The sequence below is a fragment of the Coregonus clupeaformis genome, chromosome 19 (genome assembly GCF_020615455.1).
Source record: "Coregonus clupeaformis isolate EN_2021a chromosome 19, ASM2061545v1, whole genome shotgun sequence".
Lineage (NCBI taxonomy): Eukaryota > Metazoa > Chordata > Actinopteri > Salmoniformes > Salmonidae > Coregonus > Coregonus clupeaformis.
Genome location: NC_059210.1, coordinates 38,392,325 through 38,420,309, shown reverse-complemented (window position 1 = coordinate 38,420,309; position 27,985 = coordinate 38,392,325). Strand labels below are relative to the sequence as shown.

The window sequence follows — 27,985 nt, the reverse complement described above, 5'->3', positions numbered from 1 at the left end:
CTTGTCAACTTTGGTATGACAATGATTGACCATAAGAGTTCACAATACAGAATAAACAGATCTGGGACCAGGCTATAATGCAGTCAGTGTAGCTCATAGAATTAGGAATTAGAAATTGATGTAGCTTACCTGTCTCTGGGGATGGATGGCAGCCTGGTCTACAGCCTCCTCTGGTCTCCCGGTGGTTGGATTCAGAGCCAGGCTTGGCTGTGTACCAACACTGACCCCCAGCCCAGCCTGCTAACCCCTGGCCTGGGTGGCAGTGCCTTTTTTGATCTGGGTGTCGTTTGAACCCCGGCTTAACCTCAGTGGCTGCTTCTGTCAAAGAGATATTGATAAGACATATTATTATAATTATCCATACGGCTTCATAATCCGTTATTTAAAATGTTTTATTTTGCCTGGGGCTACTAACTGTATCTAGGCCTAAGCACTATTTAAATCTGCCCAATACCAATAGATGTTATGGAAAATGCATTTGATTTAGAATGAGAAATTCATTTTACAACATTAACAAGCTACTAATTGGCTACTGTAGCCTTTCGTTTAATTTCTAACTCAAGTACTAATTATTTATAAAATATATAAATACACTGCTCAAAAAAATTAAGGGAACACTTAAACAACACAATGTAACTCCAAGTCAATCACACTTCTGTGAAATCAAACTGTCCACTTAGGAAGCAACACTGATTGACAATAAATGTCACATGCTGTTGTGCAAATGGAATAGACAACAGGTGGAAATTATAGGCAATTAGCAAGACACACCCAATAAAGGACTGGTTTTGCAGGTGGTGACCACAGACCACTTCTCAGTTCCTATGCTTCCTGGCTGATGTTTTGGTCACTTTTGAATGCTGGCGGTGCTTTCACTCTAGTGGTAGCATGAGACGGAGTCTACAACCCACGTGCATGTGTCTGCTCAAACGGTGAGGCCCGACGTCCACAGGTGGGGGTTGTGCTTACAGCCCAACACCGTGCAGGACTTTTGGCATTTGCCAGAGAACACCAAGATTGGCAAATTCGCCACTGGCGCCCTGTGCTCTTCACAGATGAAAGCAGGTTCACACTGAGCACATGTGACAGACGTGACAGAGTCTGGAGACCCCGTGGAGAACGTTCTGCTGCCTGCAACATCCTCCAGCATGACCGGTTTGGCGGTGGGTCAGTCATGGTGTGGGGTGGCATTTCTTTGGGGGGCCGCACAGCCCTCCATGTGCTCGCCAGAGGTAGCCTGACTGCCATTAGGTACCGAGATGAGATCCTCAGACCCCTTGTGAGACCATATGCTGGTGCGGTTGGCCCTGGGTTCCTCCTAATGCAAGACAATGCTAGACCTCATGTGGCTGGAGTGTGTCAGCAGTTCCTGCAAGAGGAAGGCATTGATGCTATGGACTGGTCCGCCCGTTCCCCAGACCTGAATCCAATTGAGCACATCTGGGACATCATGTCTCGCTCCATCCACCAACGCCACGTTGCACCACAGACTGTCCAGGAGTTGGTGGATGCTTTAGTCCAGGTCTGGGAGGAGATCCCTCAGGAGACCATCCGCCACCTCATCAGGAGCATGCCCAGGCGTTGTAGGGAGGTCATACAAGAATGTGGAGGCCACACACACTACTGAGCCTCATTTTGACTTGTTTTAAGGACATTACATCAAAGTTGGATCAGCCTGTATGTCACGCCCTGACTCAGGGGACGGTTATTTGTTGAGTCAGGGTGTGTATATTTCGTGTTGTGTTTATTTCTATGTTTAGTTTCTAGATCGTTTAGATCTATGTTGGCCAGGGTGGTTCCCAATCAGAGGCAGCTGTAGCTCGTTGTCTCTGATTGGGGACCATATTAGGCAGCCTTTTGGCACCAGTCAGTTGTGGGATCTTGTTCCGTGTGAGGTATGTTATTTTGTCTACCTTGGACTTCACGTTTCATTTGTTGTTTTGTCATGTGTTCAGTACGTAAATAAATATGAATACATATCACGCTGCGCCTTGGTTCTTCTCGTTAATGAACGATCGTGACAGAAGATCCCACCAATCCTGGATCAAGCAGCGTGATGAGGAGAGAGGATGGACTTGGGAGGAGATGAGCGAGAGTCTGGCAAGAGGGATGGAGGCCATGATCACGGGGGAGAGACAAGCCCAAAAAATTTTTAGGGGGGGAGCTCACGCCATGGACGACGAGGCAGCAGGAGGCTGCGATAGAGCGGTTCAGCCGTTTAGCAGAGGAGGCCGCCAGATTAAGGGGGTCATTGGTGCAGAGGGAGCAGAAGGAAAGTGTAGAGGCACGGCGAGAGGAGCTGGTTAGGCAGCAGAAGGAGCGGGGGTTAATGAAGCAACCCAGTCCCGCTCCTCGCACTAATCAAGTGGTGCGTGTCGCCAGTCCGGTCCGGCCCGTTCCTGCTCCCCGCACCAAGCCAGTGGTGCGCGTCGTCAGCCCAGTCCGGCCCGTTCCTGCTCCCCGCACCAAGCCAGTGGTGCGCGTTGTCAGCCCAGTCCGGCCCGTTCCTGCTCCCCGCACTAAGCCAGTGGTGTGCGTCGTCAGCCCAGTCCGGCCCGTTCCTGCTCCCCGCACCAAGCCAGGGGTGCGCGTCGTCAGCCCAGTCCGGCCCGTTCCTGCTCCCCGCACCAGGCCAGTGGTGCGCGTCGTCAGCCCAGTCCGGCCCGTTCCTGCTCCCCGCACCAAGCCAGGGGTGCGCGTCATCAACCAGGTCCGGTCCGTTCCTGCTCCCCGCACCAAGCCAGTGGTGCGTGTGTCCAGTCCGGCACGGCCCGTGCCTGTTCAACCGGTGCTTGGTCCGGCACCGGTCAGCTGCTCCACTCCGGAGCCAGAGCAATCCGCTCCACCGGGGTCCGGTCCAGCCCCGGTCAGCGGCTCCACTCCGGAGCCAGAGCAGTCCGCTCCACCGGTGCCTGATCCAGCTCCAGTCAGCGGTTCCAGACCAGGGGCGCAACGGGGAGGTGGAGAGTAAGTGGTGGTTACACCCGGAGCCGGATCCGCCTCCGAGGCTAAATGCCCACCCGGCCCCTACCTTGTTAGGTTTATGTGGCGCGGTCGGAGTTCGCACCTTTGGGGAGGGGTACTGTCACGCCCTGACTCAGGGGACGGTTATTTGTTGAGTCAGGGTGTGTATATTTCGTGTTGTGTTTATTTCTATGTTTAGTTTCTAGATCGTTTAGATCTATGTTGGCCAGGGTGGTTCCCAATCAGAGGCAGCTGTAACTCGTTGTCTCTGATTGGGGACCATACTTAGGCAGCCTTTTGGCACCAGTCAGTTGTGGGATCTTGTTCCGTGTGAGGTATGTTATTTTGTCTACCTTGGACTTCACGTTTCGTTTGTTGTTTTGTCGTGTGTTCAGTACGTAAATAAATATGAATACATATCACGCTGTGCCTTGGTCTTTCTCGTTAATGAACGATCATGACACTGTAGTGTGGTTTTCCACTTTAATTTTGAGGGTGACTCCAAATCCAGACCTCCATGGGTTGATAAATTTGATTTCCATTGATAATTTTTGTGTGATTTTGTTGTCAGCACATTCAACTATGTAAAGAAAAAAGTATTTAATAAGATTATTTCATTCATTCAGATCTAGGATGTGTTAGTTTAGTGTTCCCTTGATCTTTTTGAGCAGTGTATAAACCATAACAATCAAACATGTTCAAAATGCACAGCAGCAAATTATGCTTCTTTGTGAGACTGATTGCTTTCAAAACAACAATTACAATAGAACAGTTTGTTTTCCCTACCTCCATTTAAAGTTATTTCAGTTAAAAGAGCTTCAACTGTTTCACACTGTTCTTTTTTCAGTGACTTCTTTTTTCTTAACTAACAAACAAAAACACATTCAAATGCTTGTATGTTCTAGAATGTGTGGGCTGATATAGAATTCTAGACTTGTGCAATGAATGCAGTAGCACATAACAAAAGCGTCATGTCAATAAAATGCACCCTGTCTCACAATGAAATCCCATAAGAATGAGGAATTAAAGGGGCTATAAAACCAAAGTGCATAATTCAGACAGACAGACAGAAAGAAAGTTTGTGTATTTTCCTCCCTACAGCAAAGGACATAGAGTAGATTGTGAAAAGCAAAAACAGCACAAAGACCCTTCGGCTCAATCAATATGTGCCACCATAGAGCTCGCTACACACTATCTATTATTTCAGCCTCACGGCTACAATTCAAGCTACATTGTTTTGAATTGAATGAACTCACAAGAGAATTGAGTCATACATTAGCAAGTCCCTCCATGGACTACGGCTATTGACACACTGTCAGTGAGTGTAGGCTTGTGCACTGTTAAAATGAAGTGCTTCGTAACACCAAAACTAGTGGCTACTGAACTGCCACCAACTTGAAGGAGACAAAACTTTAACTTTGCTGGAGGTGTGTTGAAAACACCTGAGGTGTTTTGAAACATTACATGGTGTGTTGTAACACCACTAAATCAAGTGTTGTGGAACACCTTACCAGGGACTGGGAGCACTAACAGAAAAGGTTGAAAACACTATTTTAGTGGTGTTCTGCTTAGTGCAGAATAAGATACCTTCTCTTTTGATGTTGTTTCCTCTCTCTAAAGCTTCTAAACACCATTATGATGTTTTGAATCCTGTCTAGTGCAGAATTAGATCCCTTTTTCTGAAGTTTCTTAATGTTTAACATTGTTTTATGTATTTGATCATTTGCCATTATACTGTATTCCGTTTTGGCAGGCATTGCCAAGCACAGTGTTCAAACTACCAGCAGTAACTGGAGGTTGAACTGCAAGAACTGAACATGTTGGACTTGCCTATTCCATTGACAATCATGAATGTGAGAATTGGTGCTGTCATTACTAAACATCAATTTGCCTAATGGTTTTGATATCCGTTCATCATGATCCATTACACCACAACAATTGTAATACTAATATAGAAATATACTCTTCTTTCTTCAAACATGCATACAACAATGTGTGAAAGAATCATAAAGTCAAAACATTTTGAATTACCCACAATCCTAAAAACAGAGTCACGTTGCAAGATAGCTAATGCAAGGTAACTAAAACCAAAGACTTATAATGAGTTCAATCACTCTATCGTCTCTCTCTTTGTTTATCCTCATGAAAGATACTTACATTTTGAGCAACATATTAAAGATGCACTATGCAGAAATCGCTCTGCCATTTCCTGGTTGCAAAAGTTCTAATAGTTCTCCTAATTTCAGTTTATGTGACAAAAAAAGCAAGTATAGTGTAGAGAATCATTTTACCATCTAAACCGCTGTGAAATATATTTTCCATAAGCAAAAATATTGTATTTTCAGCTGAAAAAAAACGAAAGTAAAAGACGGAAAAACAAAACTTAAGAACGGGAAGCACATAGTACATTTACATTTACATTTACGTCATTTAGCAGACGCTCTTATCCAGAGCGACTTACAAATGTCACACCCTGGCTCTGGGACTCTATATGTTGAGCCAGGGTGTGTTCATTCTATGTGGTTTATTTCTATGTTGGGGGTTCTAGTTTGTCGTTTTCTATGTTTGCCTTAGTGACTCCCAATCAGAGGCAACGAGTGTCAGCTGTTGGCTGGTTGTCTCTGATTGGGAGCCATATTTAACTGTCTGTTTTTCACTTTGTGTTTGTGGGTTTTTGTTCCGTGTTCGGTCATTGATACCGTGGACGTCACGAGTCGTTTCTTGTTTTGTATCTTGTTTACACTTTAACTAATTAAAGTATGTTTGTTCATCACGCTGCGCATTGGTCTCTCCCTGACGATCGTGACAGAAAAACCCACCATGCAACGACCAAGCAGCGTGTCCAGGGGCAGCTCTTGGGCTGGACATGGGAGGAAGCGCCGGGAGAAGAGACGGTGGAGGCGCGCCGTAGAGAGGAGCAACGGCGTGATCAGGGTCGTCGTCGGGCGGTCGAGAGGCAACCCCAGAAAATTTTTAGGGGGGGGCACACGGCATGGACGACGGGGCTGACGGAGGCAAAAGAGGGGCGGATTCTGGAGGCCACCAGGTTACGGATACACCGCCCTGTACGTCCTGTGCGGATGCCTCACACAGAGTGTGTGAGGGTAGGCATTCAGCCAGGACGGGTTGTGGCCGCTCTTCACTCCAGGGCTCCTATCCGTCTCCACAGCCCGGTTCGGCCTGTCCAAGCCTACGGTGTGCGTCGACAGCCCAGCCCGGCCTGTCCCTGCTCCACGCACCAAGCCTACGGGGTGCGTCGCCAGCCCGGCCCGGCCTGTCCCTGCTCCACGCACCAAGTCTAAGGTGCGCGTCGCCAGCCCGGCCCGGCCTGTTCCTGCCACTCGCACCAAGTCTACGGTGCGCGTCGCCAGCCCGGCCCGGCCTGTTCCTGCCACTCACACCAAGTCTACGGTGCGCGTCGCCAGCCCGGCCCGGCCTGTTCCTGCCACTCGCACCAAGTATACGGTGCGCGTCGCCAGCCCGGCCCGGCCTGTTCCTGCCACTCGCACCAAGTATACGGTGCGCGTCGCCAGCCCGGCCCGGCCTGTTCCTGCCACTCGCACCAAGCCAGGGGTGCGAGTCGTCAGTCCGGTGAGGCCCGTTCCTGCTACTCGCACCAAGCCAGGGGTGCGAGTCGTCAGTCCGGTGAGGCCCGTTCCGGCTCCACGCACCAAGCCAGGGGTGCGAGTCGTCAGTCCGGTGAGGCCCGTTCCGGCTCCACGCACCAAGCCAGGGGTGCGAGTCGTCAGTCCGGTGAGGCCCGTTCCGGCTCCACGCACCAAGCCAGGGGTGCGAGTCGTCAGTCCGGTGAAGCCCGTTCCGGCTCCACGCACCAGGCTAGGGGTGCGCATCGTCAGCCCGGTCCGGCCCGTAGCTGCTCCACGCACCAAGCCAGGGGTGCGCATCGTCAGCCCGGTCCGGTCAGTTCCTGCCTCACGCACCAAGCCAGGGGTGCGCGTCGTCAGTCCGGCACAACCCGTGCCTGGGTCATCGGTGCCAAATCAGGTACCGCTCAACTGCTCCACAACGGAGCTGAAGCTAGCCGCTCCTGCTACGTCCAGGTCAGCTCCAGCCAGCGGGGCCAGACCGGACCAGGGGCGCTATGGGGGGTTTATTGGAGGGTGGTGGGCAAGGCCGGAGCCAGAACCGCCGCCGAGGAGGTATGCCCACCCAGCCCTCCCCTGTTTTGCTCTTATTGAGGCGCGGTCGCAGTCCGGGGGGTACTGTCACACCCTGGCTCTGGGACTCTATATGTTGAGCCAGGGTGTGTTCATTCTATGTGGTTTATTTCTATGTTGGGGGTTCTAGTTTGTCGTTTTCTATGTTTGCCTTAGTGACTCCCAATCAGAGGCAACGAGTGTCAGCTGTTGGCTGGTTGTCTCTGATTGGGAGCCATATTTAACTGTCTGTTTTTCACTTTGTGTTTGTGGGTTTTTGTTCCGTGTTCGGTCATTGATACCGTGGACGTCACGAGTCGTTTCTTGTTTTGTATTCATGTTTAAACTTTAACTAATTAAAGTATGTTTGTTCATCACGCTGCGCCTTGGTGTACTCCATACGACGATCGTGACAACAAATTGGTGCATTCACCTTATAGCCAGTGGGATAACCACTTTACAATATGTGTTTAAAATTTTTTTGGGGGTGGGGTAAGGTGGGGTAGAAGGATTACTTTATCCTATCCCAAGTATTCCTTAAAGAGGTGGGGTTTCAAGTGTCTCCGGAAGGTGATGAGTGACTCCGCTGTCCTGGCGTTGTGAGGGAGCTTGTTCCACCATTGGGGTGCCAGAGCAGCGAACAGTTTTGACTGGGCTGAGCGGGAACTGTGCTTCCGCAGAGGTAGGGGGGCCAGCAGGCCAGAGGTGGATGAACGCAATGCTCTCGTTTGGGTGTAGGGACTGATCAGAGCCTCAAGGTACGGAGGTGCCGTTCCCCTCACAGCTCCGTAGGCAAGCACCATGGTCTTGTAGCAGATGCGAGCTTCAACTGGAAGCCAGTGGAGTATGCGGAGGAGCGGGGTGACGTGAGAGAACTTGGGAAGGTTGAACACCAGACGGGTTGCGGCATTCTGGATGAGTTGTAGGGGTTTAATGGCACAGGCAGGTAGCCCAGCCAACAGCGAGTTGCAGTAATCCAGACGGGAGATGACAAGTGCCTGGATTAGGACCTGTGCCGCTTCCTATGCAAGGCAGGGTCGTACTCTCCTAATGTTGTAGAGCATAAACCTACAGGATCGGGTCACCGCCTTGATATTAGTAGAGAACGACAAGGTGTTGTCCAGGGTCACGCCAAGGCTCTTCACACTTTGGGAGGAGGACACAACGGAGTTGTCAACCGTGATGGCGAGATCATGGAACGGGCAGTCCTTCCCCGGGAGGAAGAGCAGCTCCGTCTTGCCGAGGTTCAGCTTGAGGTGGTGATCCGTCATCCACACTGATATGTCTGCCAGACATGCAGAGATGCAATTCGCCACCTGGTTATCAGAAGGGGGAAAGGAGAAGATTAGTTGTGTGTCGTCTGCGTAGCAATGATAGGAGAGGCCATGAGAGGATATGACAGAGCCAAGTGACTTGGTGTATAGAGAGAATAGGAGAGGGCCTAGAACTGAGCCCTGGGGGACACCAGTGGTGAGAGCACGTGGTGTGGAGACAGCTTCTCGCCACGCCACTTGGTAGGAGCGACCGGTCAGGTAGGACGCAATCCAAGAGTGAGCCGCGCCGGAGATGCCCAACTCGGAGAGGGTGGAGAGGAGGATCTGATGGTTCACAGTATCAAAGGCAGCAGACAGGTCAAGAAGGACAAGAGCAGAGGAGAGAGAGTTAGCTTTAGCAGTGCGGAGAGCCTCCGTGACACAGAGAAGAGCAGTCTCAGTTGAATGACCAGTCTTGAAACCTGACTGGTTTGGATCAAGAAGGTCATTCTGAGAGAGATAGCAAGAGAGTTGGCTAAAGACGGCACGCTCAAGAGTTTTGGAGAGAAAATTATTAAAGGGATACTGGTCTGTAGTTGTTGAGGGATCGAGTGTTGGTTTTTTGAGAAGGGGTGCAACTCTCGCTCTCTTGAAGACGGAAGGGACATAGCCAGCGGTCAAGGATGAGTTGATGAGCGAGGTGAGGTAAGGGAGAAGGTCACCGGAGATGGTCTGGAGAAGAGAGGAGGGGATAGGGTCAAGCGGGCAGATTGTTGGGCGGCCGGCCGTCACAAGTCGCAAGATTTCATCTGGAGAGAGAGGGGAGAAATAAGTAAAAGCATAGGGTAGGGCAGTGTGAGCAGGACCAGCAGTGTCATTTGACTTAACAAACGAGGATCGGATGTCGTCAACCTTCTTTTCAAAATGGTTGACGAAGTCATCCACAGAGAGGGAGAGGGGGGAGGAGGATTCAGCAGGGAGGAGAAGGTGGCAAAGAGCTTCCTAGGGTTAGAGGCAGATGCTTGGAATTTAGAGTGGTAGAAAGTGGCTTTAGCGGCAGAAAAAGAGGAAGAAAATGTAGAGAGGAGGGAGTGAAAAGATGCCAGGTCCGCAGGGAGTCTAGTTTTCCTCCATTTCCGCTCGGCTTCCCGGAGCCCTGTTCTGTGAGCTCGCAATGAGTCGTCAAGCCACGGAGCAGGAGGGGAGGACCGAGCCGGCCGGGAGTATAGGGGACATAGAGAGTCAAAGGATGCAGAAAGGGAGGAGAGGAGGGTTGAGGAGGCAGAATCAGGAGATTGGAGGGAGAAGGATTGAGCAGAGGGAAGAGATGATAGGATGGAAGAGGAGAGAGTAGCGGGAGAGAGAGAGCGAAGGTTGCGACGGCGCATTACCATCTGAGTAGGGGCAGAGTGAGTAGTGTTGGAGGAGAGCGAGAGAGAAAAGGATACAAAGTAGTGGTCGGAGACATGGAGGGGAGTTTCAGTGAGATTAGTAGAAGAACAGCATCTAGTAAAGATGAGGTCAAGCGTATTGCCTGCCTTGTGAGTAGGGGGGGACGGTGAGAGGGTGAGGTCAAAAGAGGAGAGGAGTGGAAAGAAGGAGGCAGAGAGAAATGAGTCAAAGGTAGACGTAGGGAGGTTGAAGTCACCCAGAACTGTTAGGGGTGAGCCATCCTCAGGAAAGGAACTTATCAAGGCGTCAAGCTCATTGATGAACTCTCCAAGGGAACCTGGAGGGCGATAAATGACAAGGATGTTAAGCTTGAATGGGCTAGTGACTGTGACAGCTTGGAATTCAAATGAGGAGATAGCCAGATGGGTCAGGGGAAAAAGAGAGAATGTCCACTTGGGAGAGATGAGGATTCCTGTGCCACCACCCCGCTGACCAGATGCTCTCGGGGTATGCGAGAACACATGGTCAGACGAGGAGAGAGCAGTAGGAGTAGCAGTGTTTTCAGTGGTAATCCATGTTTCCGTCAGCGCCAAGAAGTCGAGGGACTGGAGGGTAGCATAGGCTGAGATGAACTCTGCCTTGTTGGCCGCAGAACGGCAGTTCCAGAGGCTGCCGGAGACCTGGAACTCCACGTGGGTCGTGCGTGCAGGGACCACCAGGTTAGAGAGGCAGCAGCCACGCGGTGTGAGGCGTTTGTATAGCCTCTCGCCAGAGAGAGACACAACCTCACCCGATGACGACTCTGAATGCATAGTACAGATCTACAGCTTCTTTTGCTTTCAATGAGAAAGACAGATCTATAACACACATTTCTATGTGCATTTGGTCTGGTTGCCCCCAAAAAGGGACATATTGCAGCTTTAAGTTGGATTTACATTATCTTGGTAAAATTCAATTAACAAATCATTGAAACCACTTGCATAAAATTTTTTTAATATATATTTTGGGTATTTTGACACTTTATTGAGACTGTTATGAAATGACAGAGGAATTACAGATATGTGGGAGAAACAGATTGAAGGGTTGGAGCGGTGAATTTAACCCCGGTCTTCAGTGGGAAGAGGGGTGACCTGTCTAAGCCAGGTGCGTTACCGCTAGACCAGGGCTCTGCACGACTTGCATTCATTTTTCTTAAGTGGGGTGTTTTTTTTGTCAATTTCAATTCACCCCAGAATAATTTCTGACAGTGTGGTTGAGTGGGTAAAATGTCAACTAAATGTAACATCTTACTTGCCCCTCCTTTCTAAACTGTCAAAATAAAGCATTTAAAAAATAAAGGTGGAATTCCACAAAAAATATTCTCCATAGGCCCTTATCATCAATCAATATTTAGGCTATAAAGTATTAGCATTTCTAAACCATTGATTGTATGAGAAACACAGTTTTTGTGTTTTGATGCTGCCTTTTACATGCACTGAAACCCCAAAAAGTGTTCACTGCACTCTCTTAAAAACACCAATATTCAGGTTCAAGAACCAATTTGGGTGTTTCAGAGTACTACATTTCTGTTTTAAAACACATTATGTGTATTAAAACACTTACTTTGGGTTTACATTCAAACTCCCTCCAAACACCAGATCTCAGCTTAGGTGCACTACTTCATGGTTTCATTACACAATCATGGTGTTTTGAGACGTTCTATTTTTACATTAGGCTCAGAATGTACCCAACTAAAACAGCAGAGGGTGATCAAATGCAGTGTATTGTTGTCTGTGTCTGAAATACTGCTTTCACATAGGATATAAGGTATTTTGCCTGTAAAATAAATTGGCCAATGTTTATATGACCCACTTACAAACAGGCCCATCTTTCTCACATTCTTGCCTGCATATTCCTTTTATACCTCCCATGTGCATGCCGGCATGCAGGTGAGGAGTGCTAGTAGTGGTGTGCAGATGTGGGTGGGCATCTATTTTAATAAATCCATTGAATATACACCATCAAAAATAAACTATTATTAATTAGTTTAGGCAGATCCTAAGAAACATTATAAGAATAATATATGTATTTTCAAACCAATAGAATGGCATATTTGTAGACAAGACACAGCTACCCCATCACAGTCAACACATACAGTATATTTTGTAGTAAGAATATAATGGAATATAACAGAATAATAATACAAATAATATTTTTCCCACACAACTTGTCATGGGAACTTGTGGAACCGCTGTCATAAAAAAGCAATATTTTGAAACAGAGACCAAGCCCATGCTTTTTTAATCCACGTTTCATCTCTTTCCTACCCTCACTCCACTTTGTTAGGGAGCAGGCATAGGGTCTTACATTGAGAGTATCTTAATCATGATACCGACAGAACATAATAGCAATCCTATTTTCAAAAGCATGTGAGTCTGGTGATCATATTTCACAATCTCTGCAGGCTTTTGGAGTCGCCTATACGTGATCTAGCAAAATAATTTGATTTGATTTGAATAGGCCTACACTGGGCTACATTATTACACGATAAAGGTTTCTGATCAGTGATATATGAGCAAACGAGATGAGCTATACCACCTTCACTTATTTGCTCAGCCAGAAACCAAATAACAAAATAGGCCTAACCTATAGGCTACAGATGGAGATTCAGTGAAACAAAATCACATTGATTGAGACAAGTCAGTGAAGTCACAGGCTTTTGGTCGGGATTAGGCCTAGATGCTAAGAAACTGTGAGTGAAGACCAAAATAATCTACTTGTTAAACTACATAACATGCTGGCAAAATGTTCTAATAAATGAGCTAACTAGACAAGATGATCATGAGCACCACTCACTTAGCTAACATTTCCCTAGCCTAATTGTAGCCTAACCAATATCCAAACAGAGATTCGGTGAAAAGAACATCTTACATTGATTGATTTATCAAGAGGAGTATCCACGCTTGTCTCAATGCAGCGCGATGACGCTGTCATAATCAAAACGGTGCTGAAATTATAATCTAGTTGACCACACGCGGATAGGCTATTGCTTCAAACGTATTACAAAGAATGGATGATTTTGGGAGTTTCAGTAAGCAACAATTTGATACATGCCTTCAATTGCATTAGCCTACTTTATTCCAATATGTTCGTAATTCAGTGATAGGCCTATTTATTCCCACAGTAATTATTTATGGATCCATCCAGTTGTGGTTAAGAAAACAGTGCATGCTGGTGGGCTATGCGAAGATGAGAGAAGTGACAAGCCTTGCAAAGTTAAGAACTGTCAGGAGGATGGTTAACTGCCGCTGCCTAGCAACCATCAAGAGTTTAAGCGCATAGTGCGTGCCAATGCTGCCTCAGCCTTGTGGCTACATTTCATACTAAGCCCGTAGGCAGAAGTTCATAGATATGATTTAGGCTACTATGGTCGTTAGGCGGAAATAAAAGTTTCGGCTTTGATACCAGCAACACCTTTCAGATATAAGGAAAAGGCGGGAAAAAGTTGGCGGTATGGTAAAGTTGGCAGAAAAACGTCTTAGTATTAAATGGATAACATTTGTCACTATGAAATCAAAAATCTAATTTTTTTTGTCACATGCGCCGAATACAACAGCATTTCATGGTAAGTTGACCTTACCATGAAATGCTTACTTACAAGCCCTTAACCAACAATACAGTTCAAGAAATAGAGTTTAGAAAATATTTACTAAAGTAAAAAATTAAATAAAAAGTAACACAATAAAATAACAATAACGAGGCTATATACAGGTGGTACCGGTACCGAGTCAATGTGCGGGGGTACAGGTTAGTCGAGGTAATTTGTACATGTAGGTAGGGGTAAAGTGACTATACATAGATAATAGACAGCGAGCAGCAGCAGTCAATATAAATAGTCCGGGTGGCCATTTGATTAATTGTTCAGCAGTCTTATGGCTTGGGGGTTGAAGCTGTTAAGGCCTTAGCATTACATTTACATTTACATTTACGTCATTTAGCAGACGCTCTTATCCAGAGCCACTTACAGTTAGTGAGTTCATACATTTTTCTGCACTCTGATGTAGGCCTACAGTAGCTCTGTGCTCTAATGACATTTACCAGCTGTTCTTTTTCGACATCAAATGCTGGATTGCTTTAAGCAAGGTGTTCATTTTCATCTTGTATAAAGCAAAGGGATGACGAGCAGAGGGTTTGTTTGTCAGGTAGCCTATAAAAAAATACAACATCTCAAACAAAGGACGCAGCACTCATTCATGCAGGCCATTCCAAAGGTCAATGTGGAAAATCAACAATTTAGTTTTCTAGTGTATTATTTTACTTTCCACAATACATTTGAAATTAAAGACTAAAAAAATGTCATATTTGAAAGGATTATGCTCCTGTTAAATTGACACTTGATAAAATTGTCATGGACAGAGAGCAGGTAGATGTCAGATTGACAATTTGTCGAATCGTGGGAATTCGCCACATATGATATGCAAACACACACGCACAAGTTGACTCAACTGTAGGCCTACCTGAATGCTTGCGGTTTCCAGACCTTTGAAGCACGAACTATTATTATAGCGGTTGCCTGGCAGTGTCGGCAGTATCAGCTGCATCGCTTTCCCATGGGACTGCCAGGGACGTAGAGAACAAGAAATAGATGCAGGGAGATTCCGAGCTGCGCTCCACTCACACATTTGGCCAACCGCCCTTGTAGGCTAGCCTACTTCTCTCACCCTCGAGCTACTCTGGAGCCCTCGCTAGCCCTAATAAGTGAATTCAACAGACAACCAAGAACGTGACTGCGTTAATGGACCGTATGACAAGAAGCAGTGAGGTTAATTAGAAAAAAATTTTTTTGCAAAGATATGCGAAAGCTGAGTTTTCAGTCGTGATGCTGAGAGACCTTGTTTTAAATCAACAACCTCGAGCGAGAGGAAATTGACTTTCGACAGACAGGCACAAACTCTTCTCAGCGTCAAACACTGATGGTTATTGCTACAGAGGTGAGTAGGCAAATCACACCGTATTACTATGTTATTAATATGTTATATACAATGTTATTCGACCTCACCTTTGTATGCTGAAATTGTCGGGGTATATTTTTGGTATCTATGTGGTACTACCTGAATGAGAAAATAGTTAGCTTTTATTTTGTTTGAATTTCGACATAATTTCACAAAATGGTAAATTACATGTTTTTGCATTCAAACCAAACACTGCGCTGTGTTCTGGCTTCTATCTGATGAAACTCTAATTGTAGGCTGCTTTATTCATCTGAATTTGGTTATCCCATCACGTGGAATGGCATTGTGCATATGTTCTCTGGAGGCATGGGAGATATGTTAAATACATATATTCATTAAAATTCGTTTTACAGACTCCATTGCAGTCCCCTGAAAGCCATATGTTATGCAAAACACCCAGTTGACATAAACCTTGCAAGCTAAGCAATACACAGTAAAGTCAAGTTTCATTAATTGCCAGTACATTAAGATTAAAAAACATCATGATTATTGGCCAGGCTTTGGCTGTGCTGCACTATTCAGAGGAAGAAGACATCCATATCTCCAGTGTCTCACTTTGACAGCTCACAGAAAGGACTGGGGATTGAGCCATAACGCTTCTAACAGATATCATATCCCCACTGTCATGAATGGAGAATAGTGGTGGAGAGAGAGAGAGAGGACAATATCCCCACTGAAGACTGATAGAGTGGTAGAGAGAGGAGAGGAGAGGGGATATTCGTCTTTTGCCTGTCTCCTCTGTGAAAAGAAGATTTGACCTGAATGGAGAGTAGAGAGAGGAGAGAGAGGAGACAGAGGGGATTCAAACAGATATCATCCCTGTCATGACTGGGGAGTAGTGGTAGAGAGGGAAAGAGAGGAGAGGGGATATTCGTCTTTTCACTTCTACCTGTCTCCTCTGTGAAAAGAAGATTTGAATGACCTGCACTCTGATCACACTGAATTATTTCTCTCCTCCTGGCTATAAATAGTCTCATCCTGTCTGTGCTCTGAGCACCTCACAGCCCCTGGCCGGGGAATCTGTGCACTACAGGCAGGGCTAGGAATCTGTAGAATCTGCACACACACACACACACACATGCACACACACACATACGCACGCACGCACGCGCACACACACACACACACACACAAACACACGCACGCACGCACACACACACGCGCGCACACACACACACACACACACACACACACACACACACTATAAAATAACATCAAAAAAGTATGTAATATGTCATGACAGTTTGTAATGAACTGATATACATTATGGTTCCTTAAAATCAAATCTACTGGCAAGTATCTTAGAGATTACTGATAGCATAGAGCTTTCTAAATGGCATACACATTCACTTAAGCACAACAGCATGAGCTGGAAATATCAAGCCTCATTTCAGACCCACTTTCTGTATTAGGATTCAGTTACCATAAAGACATTTAAAAGGTTGGCACATTACGTCCCCTCTCACAGAGAAAATAGTATCCTTCCGCCTTCTTCTAATGAGGAAAGCTACACGCCTTGATAATTCATCCGTGATGAATAAACCCCCCAAATAACTATTTTTATAAAGGGTGAAGGCCATTAATAATACTTTACAGAGGATCCCCTTACGTCAGTCTCAGAAAGAAAGGGGACAGATCTCTGCTTGTTTTGTTCTCTCTCCAGGACAACATATCCCCCAGAGAGTAGCAGCAGCAGTCATCCCTCAATGACCTTTGCTGCCACTGCTGGATTGTGGTTGTTTGGTCCCTTGGGACAGGACAGAGGTGATCCGGATGGATTCATAGTGTGCGTTCCAAATGCTCCCTACACAGTGCACTACTTTTGACCAGGGCCCATGGGGCATCCCGTCAAAAGTTGTGCATTGGACCCTAGTCAAAATTAATACACTATATAGGGAATAGGATGCCATTTGGGACGCTACCATCGTGGTTAGGAATGGGAGGGGTTCAATGGCTGCCTTCCATTTGGAGGAAACAAGACTCCCCAGGGATCCCTGATGCATCTTATAGCGCTATGCTAATGGCTGCTAAGCATCTTCACAGAGCTGTGATGTTTTAGACCAAGTCAGTGCTTTTATGTGGAGTGGAGTTACTTTAGCTCTCCTCCTCTCAAGTTGTCTGGGTTTTTTTGGGTTGACTATGTGCTATGAGTTCCTTTGAAGGGTTCCAATAGAACTCTCTGGAAACCCAAATGAATTCTATTTTAGGGGAAGGAGGAAGCTGATTTATGTGTAGTTCTATGCTTTGTGTAATTTCAGTTAGACCAGTATATGAGTGACTGTGAGTAAATGTGCGTAGGCTGGATTGTTGTGTAATCACTTGGGTTCCATTTCAGTCATGGAAATACTTTATTGATTGAAAGCATCAATCGCTTTTAATCTGAGAAGCCATCTGATGAAAGCCACTGAGTATGAGCTGACCTTCTTCTGTTGATACAAGACCAATAGCAGGTAGCCTTGCGGTTAAGAGCGTTGGGCCAGTAACCGAAAGGTCACTTGATCGAATCCCGAGCCGACTAGGTGAAAAATCTGTCGGTGTGCCTCATTGCTAGAATAATGTGACTGTATTCAGTAGCTTATAGTTTGATGTAAGAATGAATTTTTGAAATGACTTTTGCAGTTTTCTAATCATGGACCTTTGTCTGACCCTGATACATTTACAGCAATATCCCTGACACGTTTACAGCAAAATCCCTGACACGTTTACAGCAATATCCCTGACACATTTACAGCAATATCCCTGACACGTTTACAGCAATATCCCTGAAACGTTTACAGCAATATCCCTGACACGTTTACAGCAATATCCCTGACACGTTTACAGCAATATCCCTGACACGTTTACAGCAATATCCCTGACACGTTTACAGCAATATCCTCATGATCAGGAAGAGCTGTGGTGCTTTGTGATAGAAGAAAGGGCATCCAGTCTTTCTCTCCTCCTCTCCTCCATAAAGGGCTTTCATATGGTGGCAACAAAGCAATAAAGGCCAAACTACAGGAAAAATGGGTCATATTGACTCTTGCTGGAATACACTATATATCTTATAAAGGAAAAGCTTGGATGAAATTATTAATTCTTCAGAGTTAATGAAAGGGGCAAATGCATTTTCGTTCAGATCAGGACTCTATACCATATATGGAACTTGAGTGCAAGAAAAGGTGCTCCCTTGGGAGCATGACATTTCGTTAATTCACACCAATTTATTCCCTTTTTCATACTCCAACTCCTTATTTAGAATGGGTAAAGGTTTTCCAAAATCACATGTAATGACTGAAATAATATGAGAGGTCGTACTATGAATAATAATAGAGCTGCAAGCAGCAGTACAATGTGGTGCTGGCTTATGAACAGGCTGAAAGAGACAGTTGCATGGAAGCATTATACATCCTCCCTCGTGTACATGTAACAATTGAAAACACGTTAGGTGCATGTTTCAAGTTGATAGAGCGAAGAACAGTGGAGTTATTAGGGTTTAATTGACGACGCAAAACATATATTTTTTATAAAGATACCATGCAAATTTGTTCCTTATGATGAGAAACACTGACAATCTGCTAATCTGCCAAGCCTGACCTCGTTTCCCTCATGTAACTTCTGGTATTACCTGGCCCTCAAAATTGCTCCAAAACATTACAACAACCTTTACAATAGTTTTCCAAGTTTTGTGTTACACTCATGCTAATGTCAAACCATAGGGCATAGCTAAAAACTTTCATTGTCCTGTCCAAGTGATATACACTGAGTGTACAAAACATTAAGAACACCTGCACTTTCCATGACATAGACTGACCAGGTGAATCCAGGTGAAAGCTATGATCCCTTATTGAAGTCACTTGTTAAATCCACTTCAATCAGTGTAGATGAAAGGTAGGAGACAGGTTAAAGAAGGATTTTTAAGCCTTGAGACAATTGAGACATGGATTGTGTATGTGTGCCATTCAGAGGGTGAAAGAGCAAGACAAAATATTGAAGTGCCTTTGAACAGGGTTTGGTAGTAGGTGCCAGGGCACACCGGTTTGAGTGTGTCAAGAACTGCTACGCTGCTGGGTTTTTCACGCTCAACAGTTTCCCGTGTGTATCAAGAATGGTCCACCACCCAAAGGACATCCAGCCAACTTGACACAACTGTGGGGAAGCATTGGAGTCAACATGGGCCAGCAACCCTGTGGAACGCTTTTGACACCTTGTAGAGTCCATGCCCCATCGAATTGAGGCTGTTCTGAGGGCAAAAGGGGGTGCATCAGTATTAGGATGGTGTTCATAATTTTTTGTGCACTCAGTGTACTTCGATATTGGCCAAATTGCAATTGGGCATTGAGATATTGCAACATGTGCGAAAGAATAATAATTCCATTAAAAACAATAGTTTTGCTAAATATAGGAGTCATTTGAATTTCAGTGCAGATAGAAAGATCGATTAACAGATACTAGGAAATGTAGATCATGATATCAGCAGTATAATCTGTTAATGTTATGGGTGAAGACATCCTCTTCCTCTTCCTCCTCCTCCTCCTCCTCCTCCTCCTCCTCCTCCACAGTATAAAAATGCCCACACAGTATAAAAATGACTTCAATGTCAGCTAAAGAGATTATTAATCCCTCTTCATACTCTGAATAAACATACAGTGGAGAGAACAAGTATTTGATACACTGCCGATTTTGCAGGTTTTCCTACTTACAAAGCATGTAGAGGTCTGTAATTTTTATCATAGGTACATTAAACAAAAATCTTAAACAAAAATCCAGAAAATCACATTGTATGATTTTCAAGTAATTAATTTGCATTTTATTGCATGACATAAGTATTTGATACATCAGAAAAGCAGAACTTAATATTTGGTACAGAAACCTTTGTTTGCAATTACAGAGATCATACGTTTCCTGTAGGTCTTTACCAGGTTTGCACACACTGCAGCAGGGATTTTGGCCCACTCCTCCATACAGACCTTCTCCAGATCCTTCAGGTTTCGGGGCTGTCGCTGGGCAATACGGACTTTCAGCTCCCTCCAAAGATTTTCTATTGGGTTCAGGTCTGGAGACTGGCTAGGCCACTCCAGGACCTTGAGATGCTTCTTACGGAGCCACTCCTTAGTTGCCCTGGCTGTGTGTTTCGGGTCGTTGTCATGCTGGAAGACCCAGCCACGACCCATCTTCAATGCTCTTACTGAGGGAAGGAGGTTGTTGGCCAAGATCTCGCGATACATGGCCCCATCCATCCTCCCCTCAATACGGTGCAGTCGTCCTGTCCCCTTTGCAGAAAAGCATCCCCAAAGAATGATGTTTCCACCTCCATGCTTCACGGTTGGGATGGTGTTCTTGGGGTTGTACTCATCCTTCTTCTTCCTCCAAACACGGCGAGTGGAGTTTAGACCAAAAAGCTCTATTTTTGTCTCATCAGACCACATGACCTTCTCCCATTCCTCCTCTGGATCATCCAGATGGTGATTGGCAAACTTCAGACGGGCCTGGACATGCGCTGGCTTGAGCAGGGGGACCTTGCGTGCGCTGCAGGATTTTAATCCATGACGGCGTAATGTGTTACTAATGGTTTTCTTTGAGACTGTGGTCCCAGCTCTCTTCAGGTCATTGACCAGGTCCTGCCGTGTAGTTCTGGGCTGATCCCTCACCTTCCTCATGATAATTGATGCCCCACGAGGTGAGATCTTGCATGGAGCCCCAGACCGAGGGTGATTGACCTTCATTTTGAACTTCTTCCATTTTCTAATAATTGTGCCAACAGTTGTTGCCTTCTCACCAAGCTGCTTGCCTATTGTCCTGTAGCCCATCCCAGCCTTGTGCAGGTCTACAATTGTATCCCTGATGTCCTTACACAGCTCTCTGGTCTTGGCCATTGTGGAGAGGTTAGAGTCTGTTTGATTGAGTGTGTGGACAGGTGTCTTTTATACAGGTAACGAGATCAAACAGGTGCAATTAATACAGGTAATGAGTGGAGAACAGGAGGGTTTCTTAAAGAAAAACGAACAGGTCTGTGAGAGCCGGAATTCTTATTGGTTGGTAGGTGATCAAATACTTATGTCATGCAATAAAATGCAAATTAATTACTTAAAAATCATAGAATGTGATTTTCTGGATTTTTGAAGTGTACCTATGATAAATATTACAGACCTCTACATGCTTTGTAAGTAGGAAAACCTGCAAAATCGGCAGTGTATCAAATACTTGTTCTCCCCACTGTGTAATCTTATACTTAATGATGTGGACCCCAGCCACAAAAACGACAGTACAGTACAGTAAATCGTGCTCTGTAGCATCTATGTGTATGTTTATCCAACAATATGTTTGTTTGGACGTCTAACTGAACTGAGGTAAGGTAACAGCAGAACATAGAACTGTGGATAAAGCATCTAAACTGCAATTGTATCACGTTTCTTTTAGTCCTTTATGACCAGTTAACTCTTAAAGGAGAACTCCAACCACAAACTAGACTGGGAGATATAGTCTAGGCCAGGGATATTCAACTCTTACCCTACGAGGTCCGGAGCCTGCTGGTTTTCTATTCTACCTGATAATGAATTACACTGACCAGGTCTAAATCATTGCCTGATTAGAGGGGAACAATGAAAAAAGCAGTGGAGCTGGCTTCCAGGTCCAGAGTTGAGTTTGATGGGTCTAGACCTTCTTGCAGAAAAACAGACTTCAAACCCCTACTTCCGAGCAGTTTGTCTGAATTGTCAGTGGTGAATCACACAGGTTTGTCTTTTTTTATTCCTCGTTTTCTTTCCAATAGAGGTTTGTACGAGGATCCAAACCAATAACTCATTGGTAGTATTGCAGCAGCAGACAGCACCCGCTGCTCTCAGAGGACCCACTTCATCCATTCTTCAAATCATAACAGCGAGAGTCACAATATTGATACAGCAAACATGTTCTGAACGGTTCAATATTGCCAATCGTTTCCAATTTCAGAGTGCTGATGATCCACCTCTGGGATATATTGTGTGGTGATCAGCTGTGTGATGGATGGATGGTTGCAATCCTTGTCTCTCTGTCCATTCTGCGGATAGAGCTATTGTCTGTAGGTTATCATCAGACAGCTCCAGACCTGGGTTCAAATACTATTTGAAAATTATTGAAAATACTTTATCTGGGCTTGATTGAGCTTGCATGGCACACTGGAACCAATATAACAGTCCAATATAACATTGTGCAAACCTCGCCCATCTGGTACTCCAGTCAGGCTAAAGTATACTTCATAAGTATTTGAAAGATTTAGAATAGTATTTGAACCCAGGTCTGGACAGCTCATACAGTGAGATAGAGATCACCATATAGTGTAGACAGCTATTGATCTGAGTGAGAGTTCTCCATCTGTCATGTTAATCTGTGCACAGTGGTAGCTCTAGAGACCTCTATAGGATACAGTCTTCTCAGCTCCAGATCTGATAAAAGTAGCTTCCGTTCCACCTGAGAGTTAAGACTCGAAGTGGTCAGAGGTCAGCAGGGAATATACTGTAGTTACAGTGCATTCGGAAAGTATTCAGACCCCTTGACCTTTTCCACATTTTGTTACGTTACAGCCTTATTCTATAATGGATTAAATAAATAGAAATCCTCAGCAATCTACACACAATACCCCATAATGACAAAGTGAAAAGAGATTTTTTGAAATTTCTGCAAATTTATTAAAAATAGAAAACAGAAATACCTTATTTACATAAGTATTCAGACATTTGCTATGTGACTATAAATTGGGCTCAGGTGCATCCTGTTTCCATTGATCATCCTTAAGATGTTTCTACAATTTGATTGGAGTCCACCTGTGGTCAATTCAATTGATTGGACATGATTTAGAAAGGCACACCCCTGTCCGTATAAGGTCCCACAGTTGACAGTGCATGTCAGAGCAAAAACCAAGCCATGAGGTCGAAGGAATTGTCCGTAGAGCTCCGATACAGGATTGTGTCGAGGCACAGATCTGGGGAAGGGTACCAACACATTTCTGCAGCATTGAAGGTCCCCAAGAACACAGTGGCCTCCATCATTCTTAAATGGAAGAAGTTTGGAACCACCAAGACCCTTCTTTGAGCTGGCCGCCCGGCCAAACTGAGCAATCTGGGGAGAAGGGCCTTGGCCAGGGAGGTGACCAAGAACCCGATGGTCACTCTGACAGAGCTCTAGAGTTCCTCTGTGGAGATGGAAGAACCTTCCAGAAGGACAACCATCTCTGCCGCACTCCACAAATCAGGCCTTTATGGTAGAGTGGCCAGACGGAAGCCACTCTTCAGTAAAAGGCACATGACAGCCAGCTTGGAGTTTGCCAAAAGGCACCTAAAGACTCTCAGACCATGAGAAACAAGATTATCTGGTCTGATAAAACCAAGATTGAACTCTTTGGGCTGAATGCCAAGCGTCACATCTGGAGGAAACCTGGCACCATCCCTACGGTGAAGCATGGTGGTGGCAGCATCATGCTGTGGGGATGTTTTTCAGCGGCAGGGACTGGGAGAATAGTCAGGATCGAGAAAAAGATGAATGGAAAACAGTACAGAGAGGTCCTTGATGAAAACCTGCTCCAGAGCGCTCAGGACCTGAGACTGGGGAGAAGGTTCACCTTCCAACAGAACAACAATCCTAAGCACACAGCCAAGACAACGCAGGAGTGGCTTCGGGACAAGTCTCTGAATGACCTTGAGTGGCCCAGCCAGAGCCTGGACCTGAATCCGATCGAACATCTCTGGAGAGACCTGGCAGCAATGCTCCCCATCCAACCTGACAGAGCTTGAGAGGATCTGTAGAGAAGAATGGGAGAAACTCTCCAAATACAGGTGTGCCAAGCTTGTAGCGTCATACCCAAGAAGACTCGAGGCTGTAATTGCTGCCAAAAGTGCTTCAACAAAGTACTGAGTAAAGGGTCTAAATACTTATGTTAAATGTTTATTTCAGTTTTTAATTTTTATACATTTGCAAAAAAATCTAAAAACCTGTTTTTGCTTTGTCATTGTGGGGTATTGTGTGTAGATTGATGAGGTAAATTACACCATTTTCACATTAGGTAATACACTTACATTACCTAACAAAATTGACAGAAAATCTATAATATCTATCCATTGTGTAATCAAAGGTGTGATCAATGAAGACATCCTCTACATCATTCATGCAAAAAAAACATTGTATTTTTTCAGATATAATTGCACCACACTCTGTAACGCCATGCGATCGAGGGCGGTTCTATTGCCTTACCAAGCAGTGATGCAGTCAGTCAAGATGCTCTCAATGCTTCAGCTGTAGAACTTTTGGGGGATTTGAGGGCCCATGCCAAACCTTTTTATCACTGGGGCCGAGCTCCCTGCCATCCAGGACCTCTATATGGCATGAAGCCTTAGAGTTCTTGGGAACAGGAATGATGGTGGTCATCTTACAATGTGGGGATTACAGACTGGGACAAGGAAAGGTTGAAAATGACTGTGAATATGCCTGCCAGCTGTTCTGCGCATGCTCTGAGAACACACCCTGGAATACCATTGGGTGTTGACCTGATTAAAGACCTTACTCACGTCGACCTCGGAGAGCGAGATCACCCAGTCGGTGACGGCCCTCACAACCGGCACAATGTTGTTATTGTTGAAGCATGCATAAAATGCATTGAGTTGGTCTGGTAGAGAGGCATCGTTGGGTCTTCCTTTGTAATCCGTAATGGACTGTAGCCCCTACCACATGCAGCGGGTGTTGGAGCCTGTGTAGTATGATTCCACCTTATTCCTATATTGTCCTTTTGCTCGTTTGATGACTCTGTGGAGGTCGTAGCGGGACCTCTTGTACTTCTTCCTGTCTTCAGCCGTAGCCTCATGGTTGTCTGCGATAGCCCTGTGTGCGGTAGCCCTGTCCTTTAGTTTAACGCCAACCTCTGTGTTAATCCAGGGCTTTTAATTGGGGAAGCAGCAAACCTTCACTGTTGGGACAACGTCGCCAATGCATTTCCTAATGAAGCTGGTGATGGAGGGGTGATTTGCCTAATAGAACAGCAGCATTGACTGTGTGTATGTGTGTGTTTGTGTGTGTGTTTGTGTGTGTGTGTGTGTGTGTGTGTGTGGATTCCAGTCACCCGAGCCACGGACTGTTCACTCTGTTACCATCTGGCAAGCGGTATCGGAGCATTGGGTCTCGGATCAACAGGCTCTGAGACAGCTTGTACCACCAGGCCATCAGACTGCTGAACAGTTAACCTTAGATTATTTGCACTGACTACCCACACATCCAACCCCCCCCCCCACACACACACATACACACATTCAGTGCTGCTGTTCTATTATATACTATTATACTGAATAAAATTATAAATGCAACATGTAAAGTGTTGGTCCCATGTTTCATGAGCTGAAATAAAAGATCCCAGAAATGTTCCTTATGCACAACATTTTCAATAATCTCCAATTTTGGGCACAGATTTGTTTACATCCCTGTTAGTGAGCATTTCTCCTTTGCCAAGATAATCCATCCACCTGACAGGTGTGGCATATCAAGAAGCTGATTAAACAGCATGATCATTACACAGGTACACCTCGTGCTGGGGACAATAATAGGCTACTCTAAAATGTGCAGTTTTGTCACACAACACAATGCCACAGATGTCTAAAGTTTTGACAGAGCATGCAATTAGCATGCTGACTGCAGGAATGTCCACCAGATCTGTTGCCAGATAATTGAATGTTAATTTCTCTACCATAAGCCGCCTCCAATGTCGTTTTAGAGAATTTGGCAGCACGTCCAACTGGCCTCACAACCGCAGACCACGTGTAACCACGCCAGCCCAGGACCTCCACATCTGGCTTCTTCACAATACAGGATTGTCTGAGACCAGCCACCTGAACAGCTGATGAAACTGAGGAGTATTTCTGTCTGTAATAAAGCCCTTTTGTGGGGAAAAACTCATTCTGATTGGCCGGGCCTGGCTCCCCAGTGGGAGGGCCTATGCCCTCCCAGGCCCACCCATGGCTGCGCCCCTACCCAGTTATGTGAAATCCATAGATTAGGGCCTAATGAATTTATTTCAATTGACTGATTTCCTTATATGAACTGTGACTCTGTAAAATCGTTGACATTGTTGAATGTTGCGTTTATATTTTTGTTCAGTATATTTATTCTACTGCATGACGAACTCACTACCCACTTTACAGTATATTTGTAAATACAGAGTAAATACAGTCTACTATTACTATGCATACCACCTCTCTTATTACTTATAATACTTGTTATTTTTTACTTGACTCTTATTGTTATTATTGATATTGATTAATGTACTGCATTGTTGAGGGAGATAGAACATAAGCATTTCTCTTCACCTTTTATACCTGCTTTAAACTGTAATACAATTTGATTTAATTTGAGTGTGTTTGTGTGTGTGTATGGAGCTGCAGGCTGGATTGTGTTTCTCTGTCTGTCAGAACATTCTTATTCTAACTTTGTTAGACTGTTAGCCATTCATCACCTGATCCCCCCCCCCCCCCGCCCAAATGTTTCTAATCACAGTTCATTATCATGCAAAAATTTTTTTATATCATCATATTGATTTAATAATGCAGTCAAAAGAACACCAGAGTTCAACTCAGTCACGTAACAATATAATTACCATTTATATTCTTTTATTAGACCTTCTTTATATTCAGATATTATGAGCTCAGGTTGCTGTCTGATTATTGAAAATTAACTCCACAACCTACTGGTGGGAAGAATAAAAGAGTCAGTTCAGAGGTGCTACTTAATTAGCAGGATTAGATATTACATTTACTTTCCTCGTCAAAGCCTTCCTCTCGATGTAAATAGTCAAATAGTCAAAATGCTAATTCTAGTTAAGAATATAAATTGTCTAGGCATACAACGTATGTTCCTAGTTGCTAGAATTTGAAATTATAGAATGGGCACAGCGCAACTGTAAGGATGTAATTGCCAAATGCAACTCCAAATGGCTGCAGGTACCTCCACCACGGAAGGAACATTGGTTTGAATCGGAATGCCTATTTTATCCATTTTAATCTATGGGCTAGACCAGAGGGAAAAGCAATCACCACCAGAGAAAGAGGGTGGTTGGATTCCAGGGAAAAGCAATCAACACCCAATACAAAAACAAAATGATGAAGCATGGGGATAGGTGTAGTGGGTGTATTTCTTCCCCAGTATTGTCTCGTTTTAGGAGACATCCCAATCACCCATAGCTGAACGTGTGTCTCCTGAGAGACAGATGTACTCTACATGGCCTCTTGGGAACAAGAAGCCTGCAGTCAGCAGGACGCTCCTCTTCAGGACTCGTGGAGAGTAAACAAACACACACACACACACACACACACACACGTGCTAGTAATAACAACATTCACACCACAGCTCCTCTAACCACCTCTTCTCTCTGCAGACTCCACCCTCACTGCTTCCAACACCAATCAGTGAAAATACTCACAGTATTCACACTGACATTCTGCTTGTCGCAAATAAATATTTTCCCATCTAGGCTGTGTTTTAATCGGATCTCTGGTCTATTTGCCTATTTCACCACTACCTTACTGTACACTCTGCTTTTAAAGGCTCTCCTGATCTACTGTTATAAACCAAAACATTTAATTTTTTATTTTATTTTTTACAGTCTTTTGCTTCTGGTCATCTCTGGTGTAATTCACTCCACTCTTTTTGCAATCTGTAGACATGGTGTTATTAATGTGTGACCTATGATGTATTTATTGTGACTAGTCTTTTTGTTTTTCTGCTATTTTCTTGTTGTCATGTCTTTTTAAAAACAGTATACCGCATGTAAATGAACTATAACTCCCTCCTACTGCAGGTTCCTGTGGCAGGGCTGAGGAGGGATGCTCTTGGCGGAGTGCAGTAGCACCAGTAGGCTGCTGGAGGCTCTGTGTGGCAGGAGGAGGGTGGTGGTATCGGCCATGAAGCTGCCCTGCTCCTTCTGCTGTTCCCTCTGGTTCCTCCTGCTCCTGGGGGCCGGGTCCTTACTCCTCCTCGTCCACCTCCAGGGCCTCTCAGACATGCTCCAGCAACAGACCCCAGGTCAGTGTACTAGTCTACAGCACTCTGGATTTTTCAAAGCAGTGTACGCACATCCAGTAACTTGCATGATGAAGACCTTTGAGTTGAAACGTTGCACAACAACACTGCAGGAGCATTCAACAGTGTACTGGTATCTAGCTATCTACTTTTTGTGTTGGTGTGGTCCTCATAGTTTTACTGATCTCAGATAATGCCGGGTTGTTTTGTGTTCTTT

At 45.1% G+C, this 27,985-nt stretch overlaps 2 protein-coding genes across 2 annotated transcripts in view; one reads left to right on the top strand and one right to left on the bottom strand.

The window, feature by feature from the left end:
- Positions 1-24,924, bottom strand: part of LOC121559025 — a 35,799-nt gene extending 10,875 nt beyond the window's left edge. The window contains exons 1-2 of the mRNA XM_045205092.1: positions 24,852-24,924; positions 130-318 (exon numbers count right to left, since the gene is read on the bottom strand). Of these exons, the coding sequence (XP_045061027.1) occupies positions 130-318; positions 24,852-24,924 (262 nt within the window). The remainder of the gene's footprint in view (positions 1-129; positions 319-24,851) is intronic.
- The window catches only part of LOC121559016 (carbohydrate sulfotransferase 8-like), a 123,188-nt gene continuing 109,471 nt past the window's right edge, over positions 14,269-27,985 (top strand). Inside the window, exons 1-2 of the mRNA XM_041872309.2 lie at positions 14,269-14,736; positions 27,548-27,771. Of these exons, the coding sequence (XP_041728243.1) occupies positions 27,573-27,771 (199 nt within the window). The 5' untranslated portion in view covers positions 14,269-14,736; positions 27,548-27,572. The remainder of the gene's footprint in view (positions 14,737-27,547; positions 27,772-27,985) is intronic.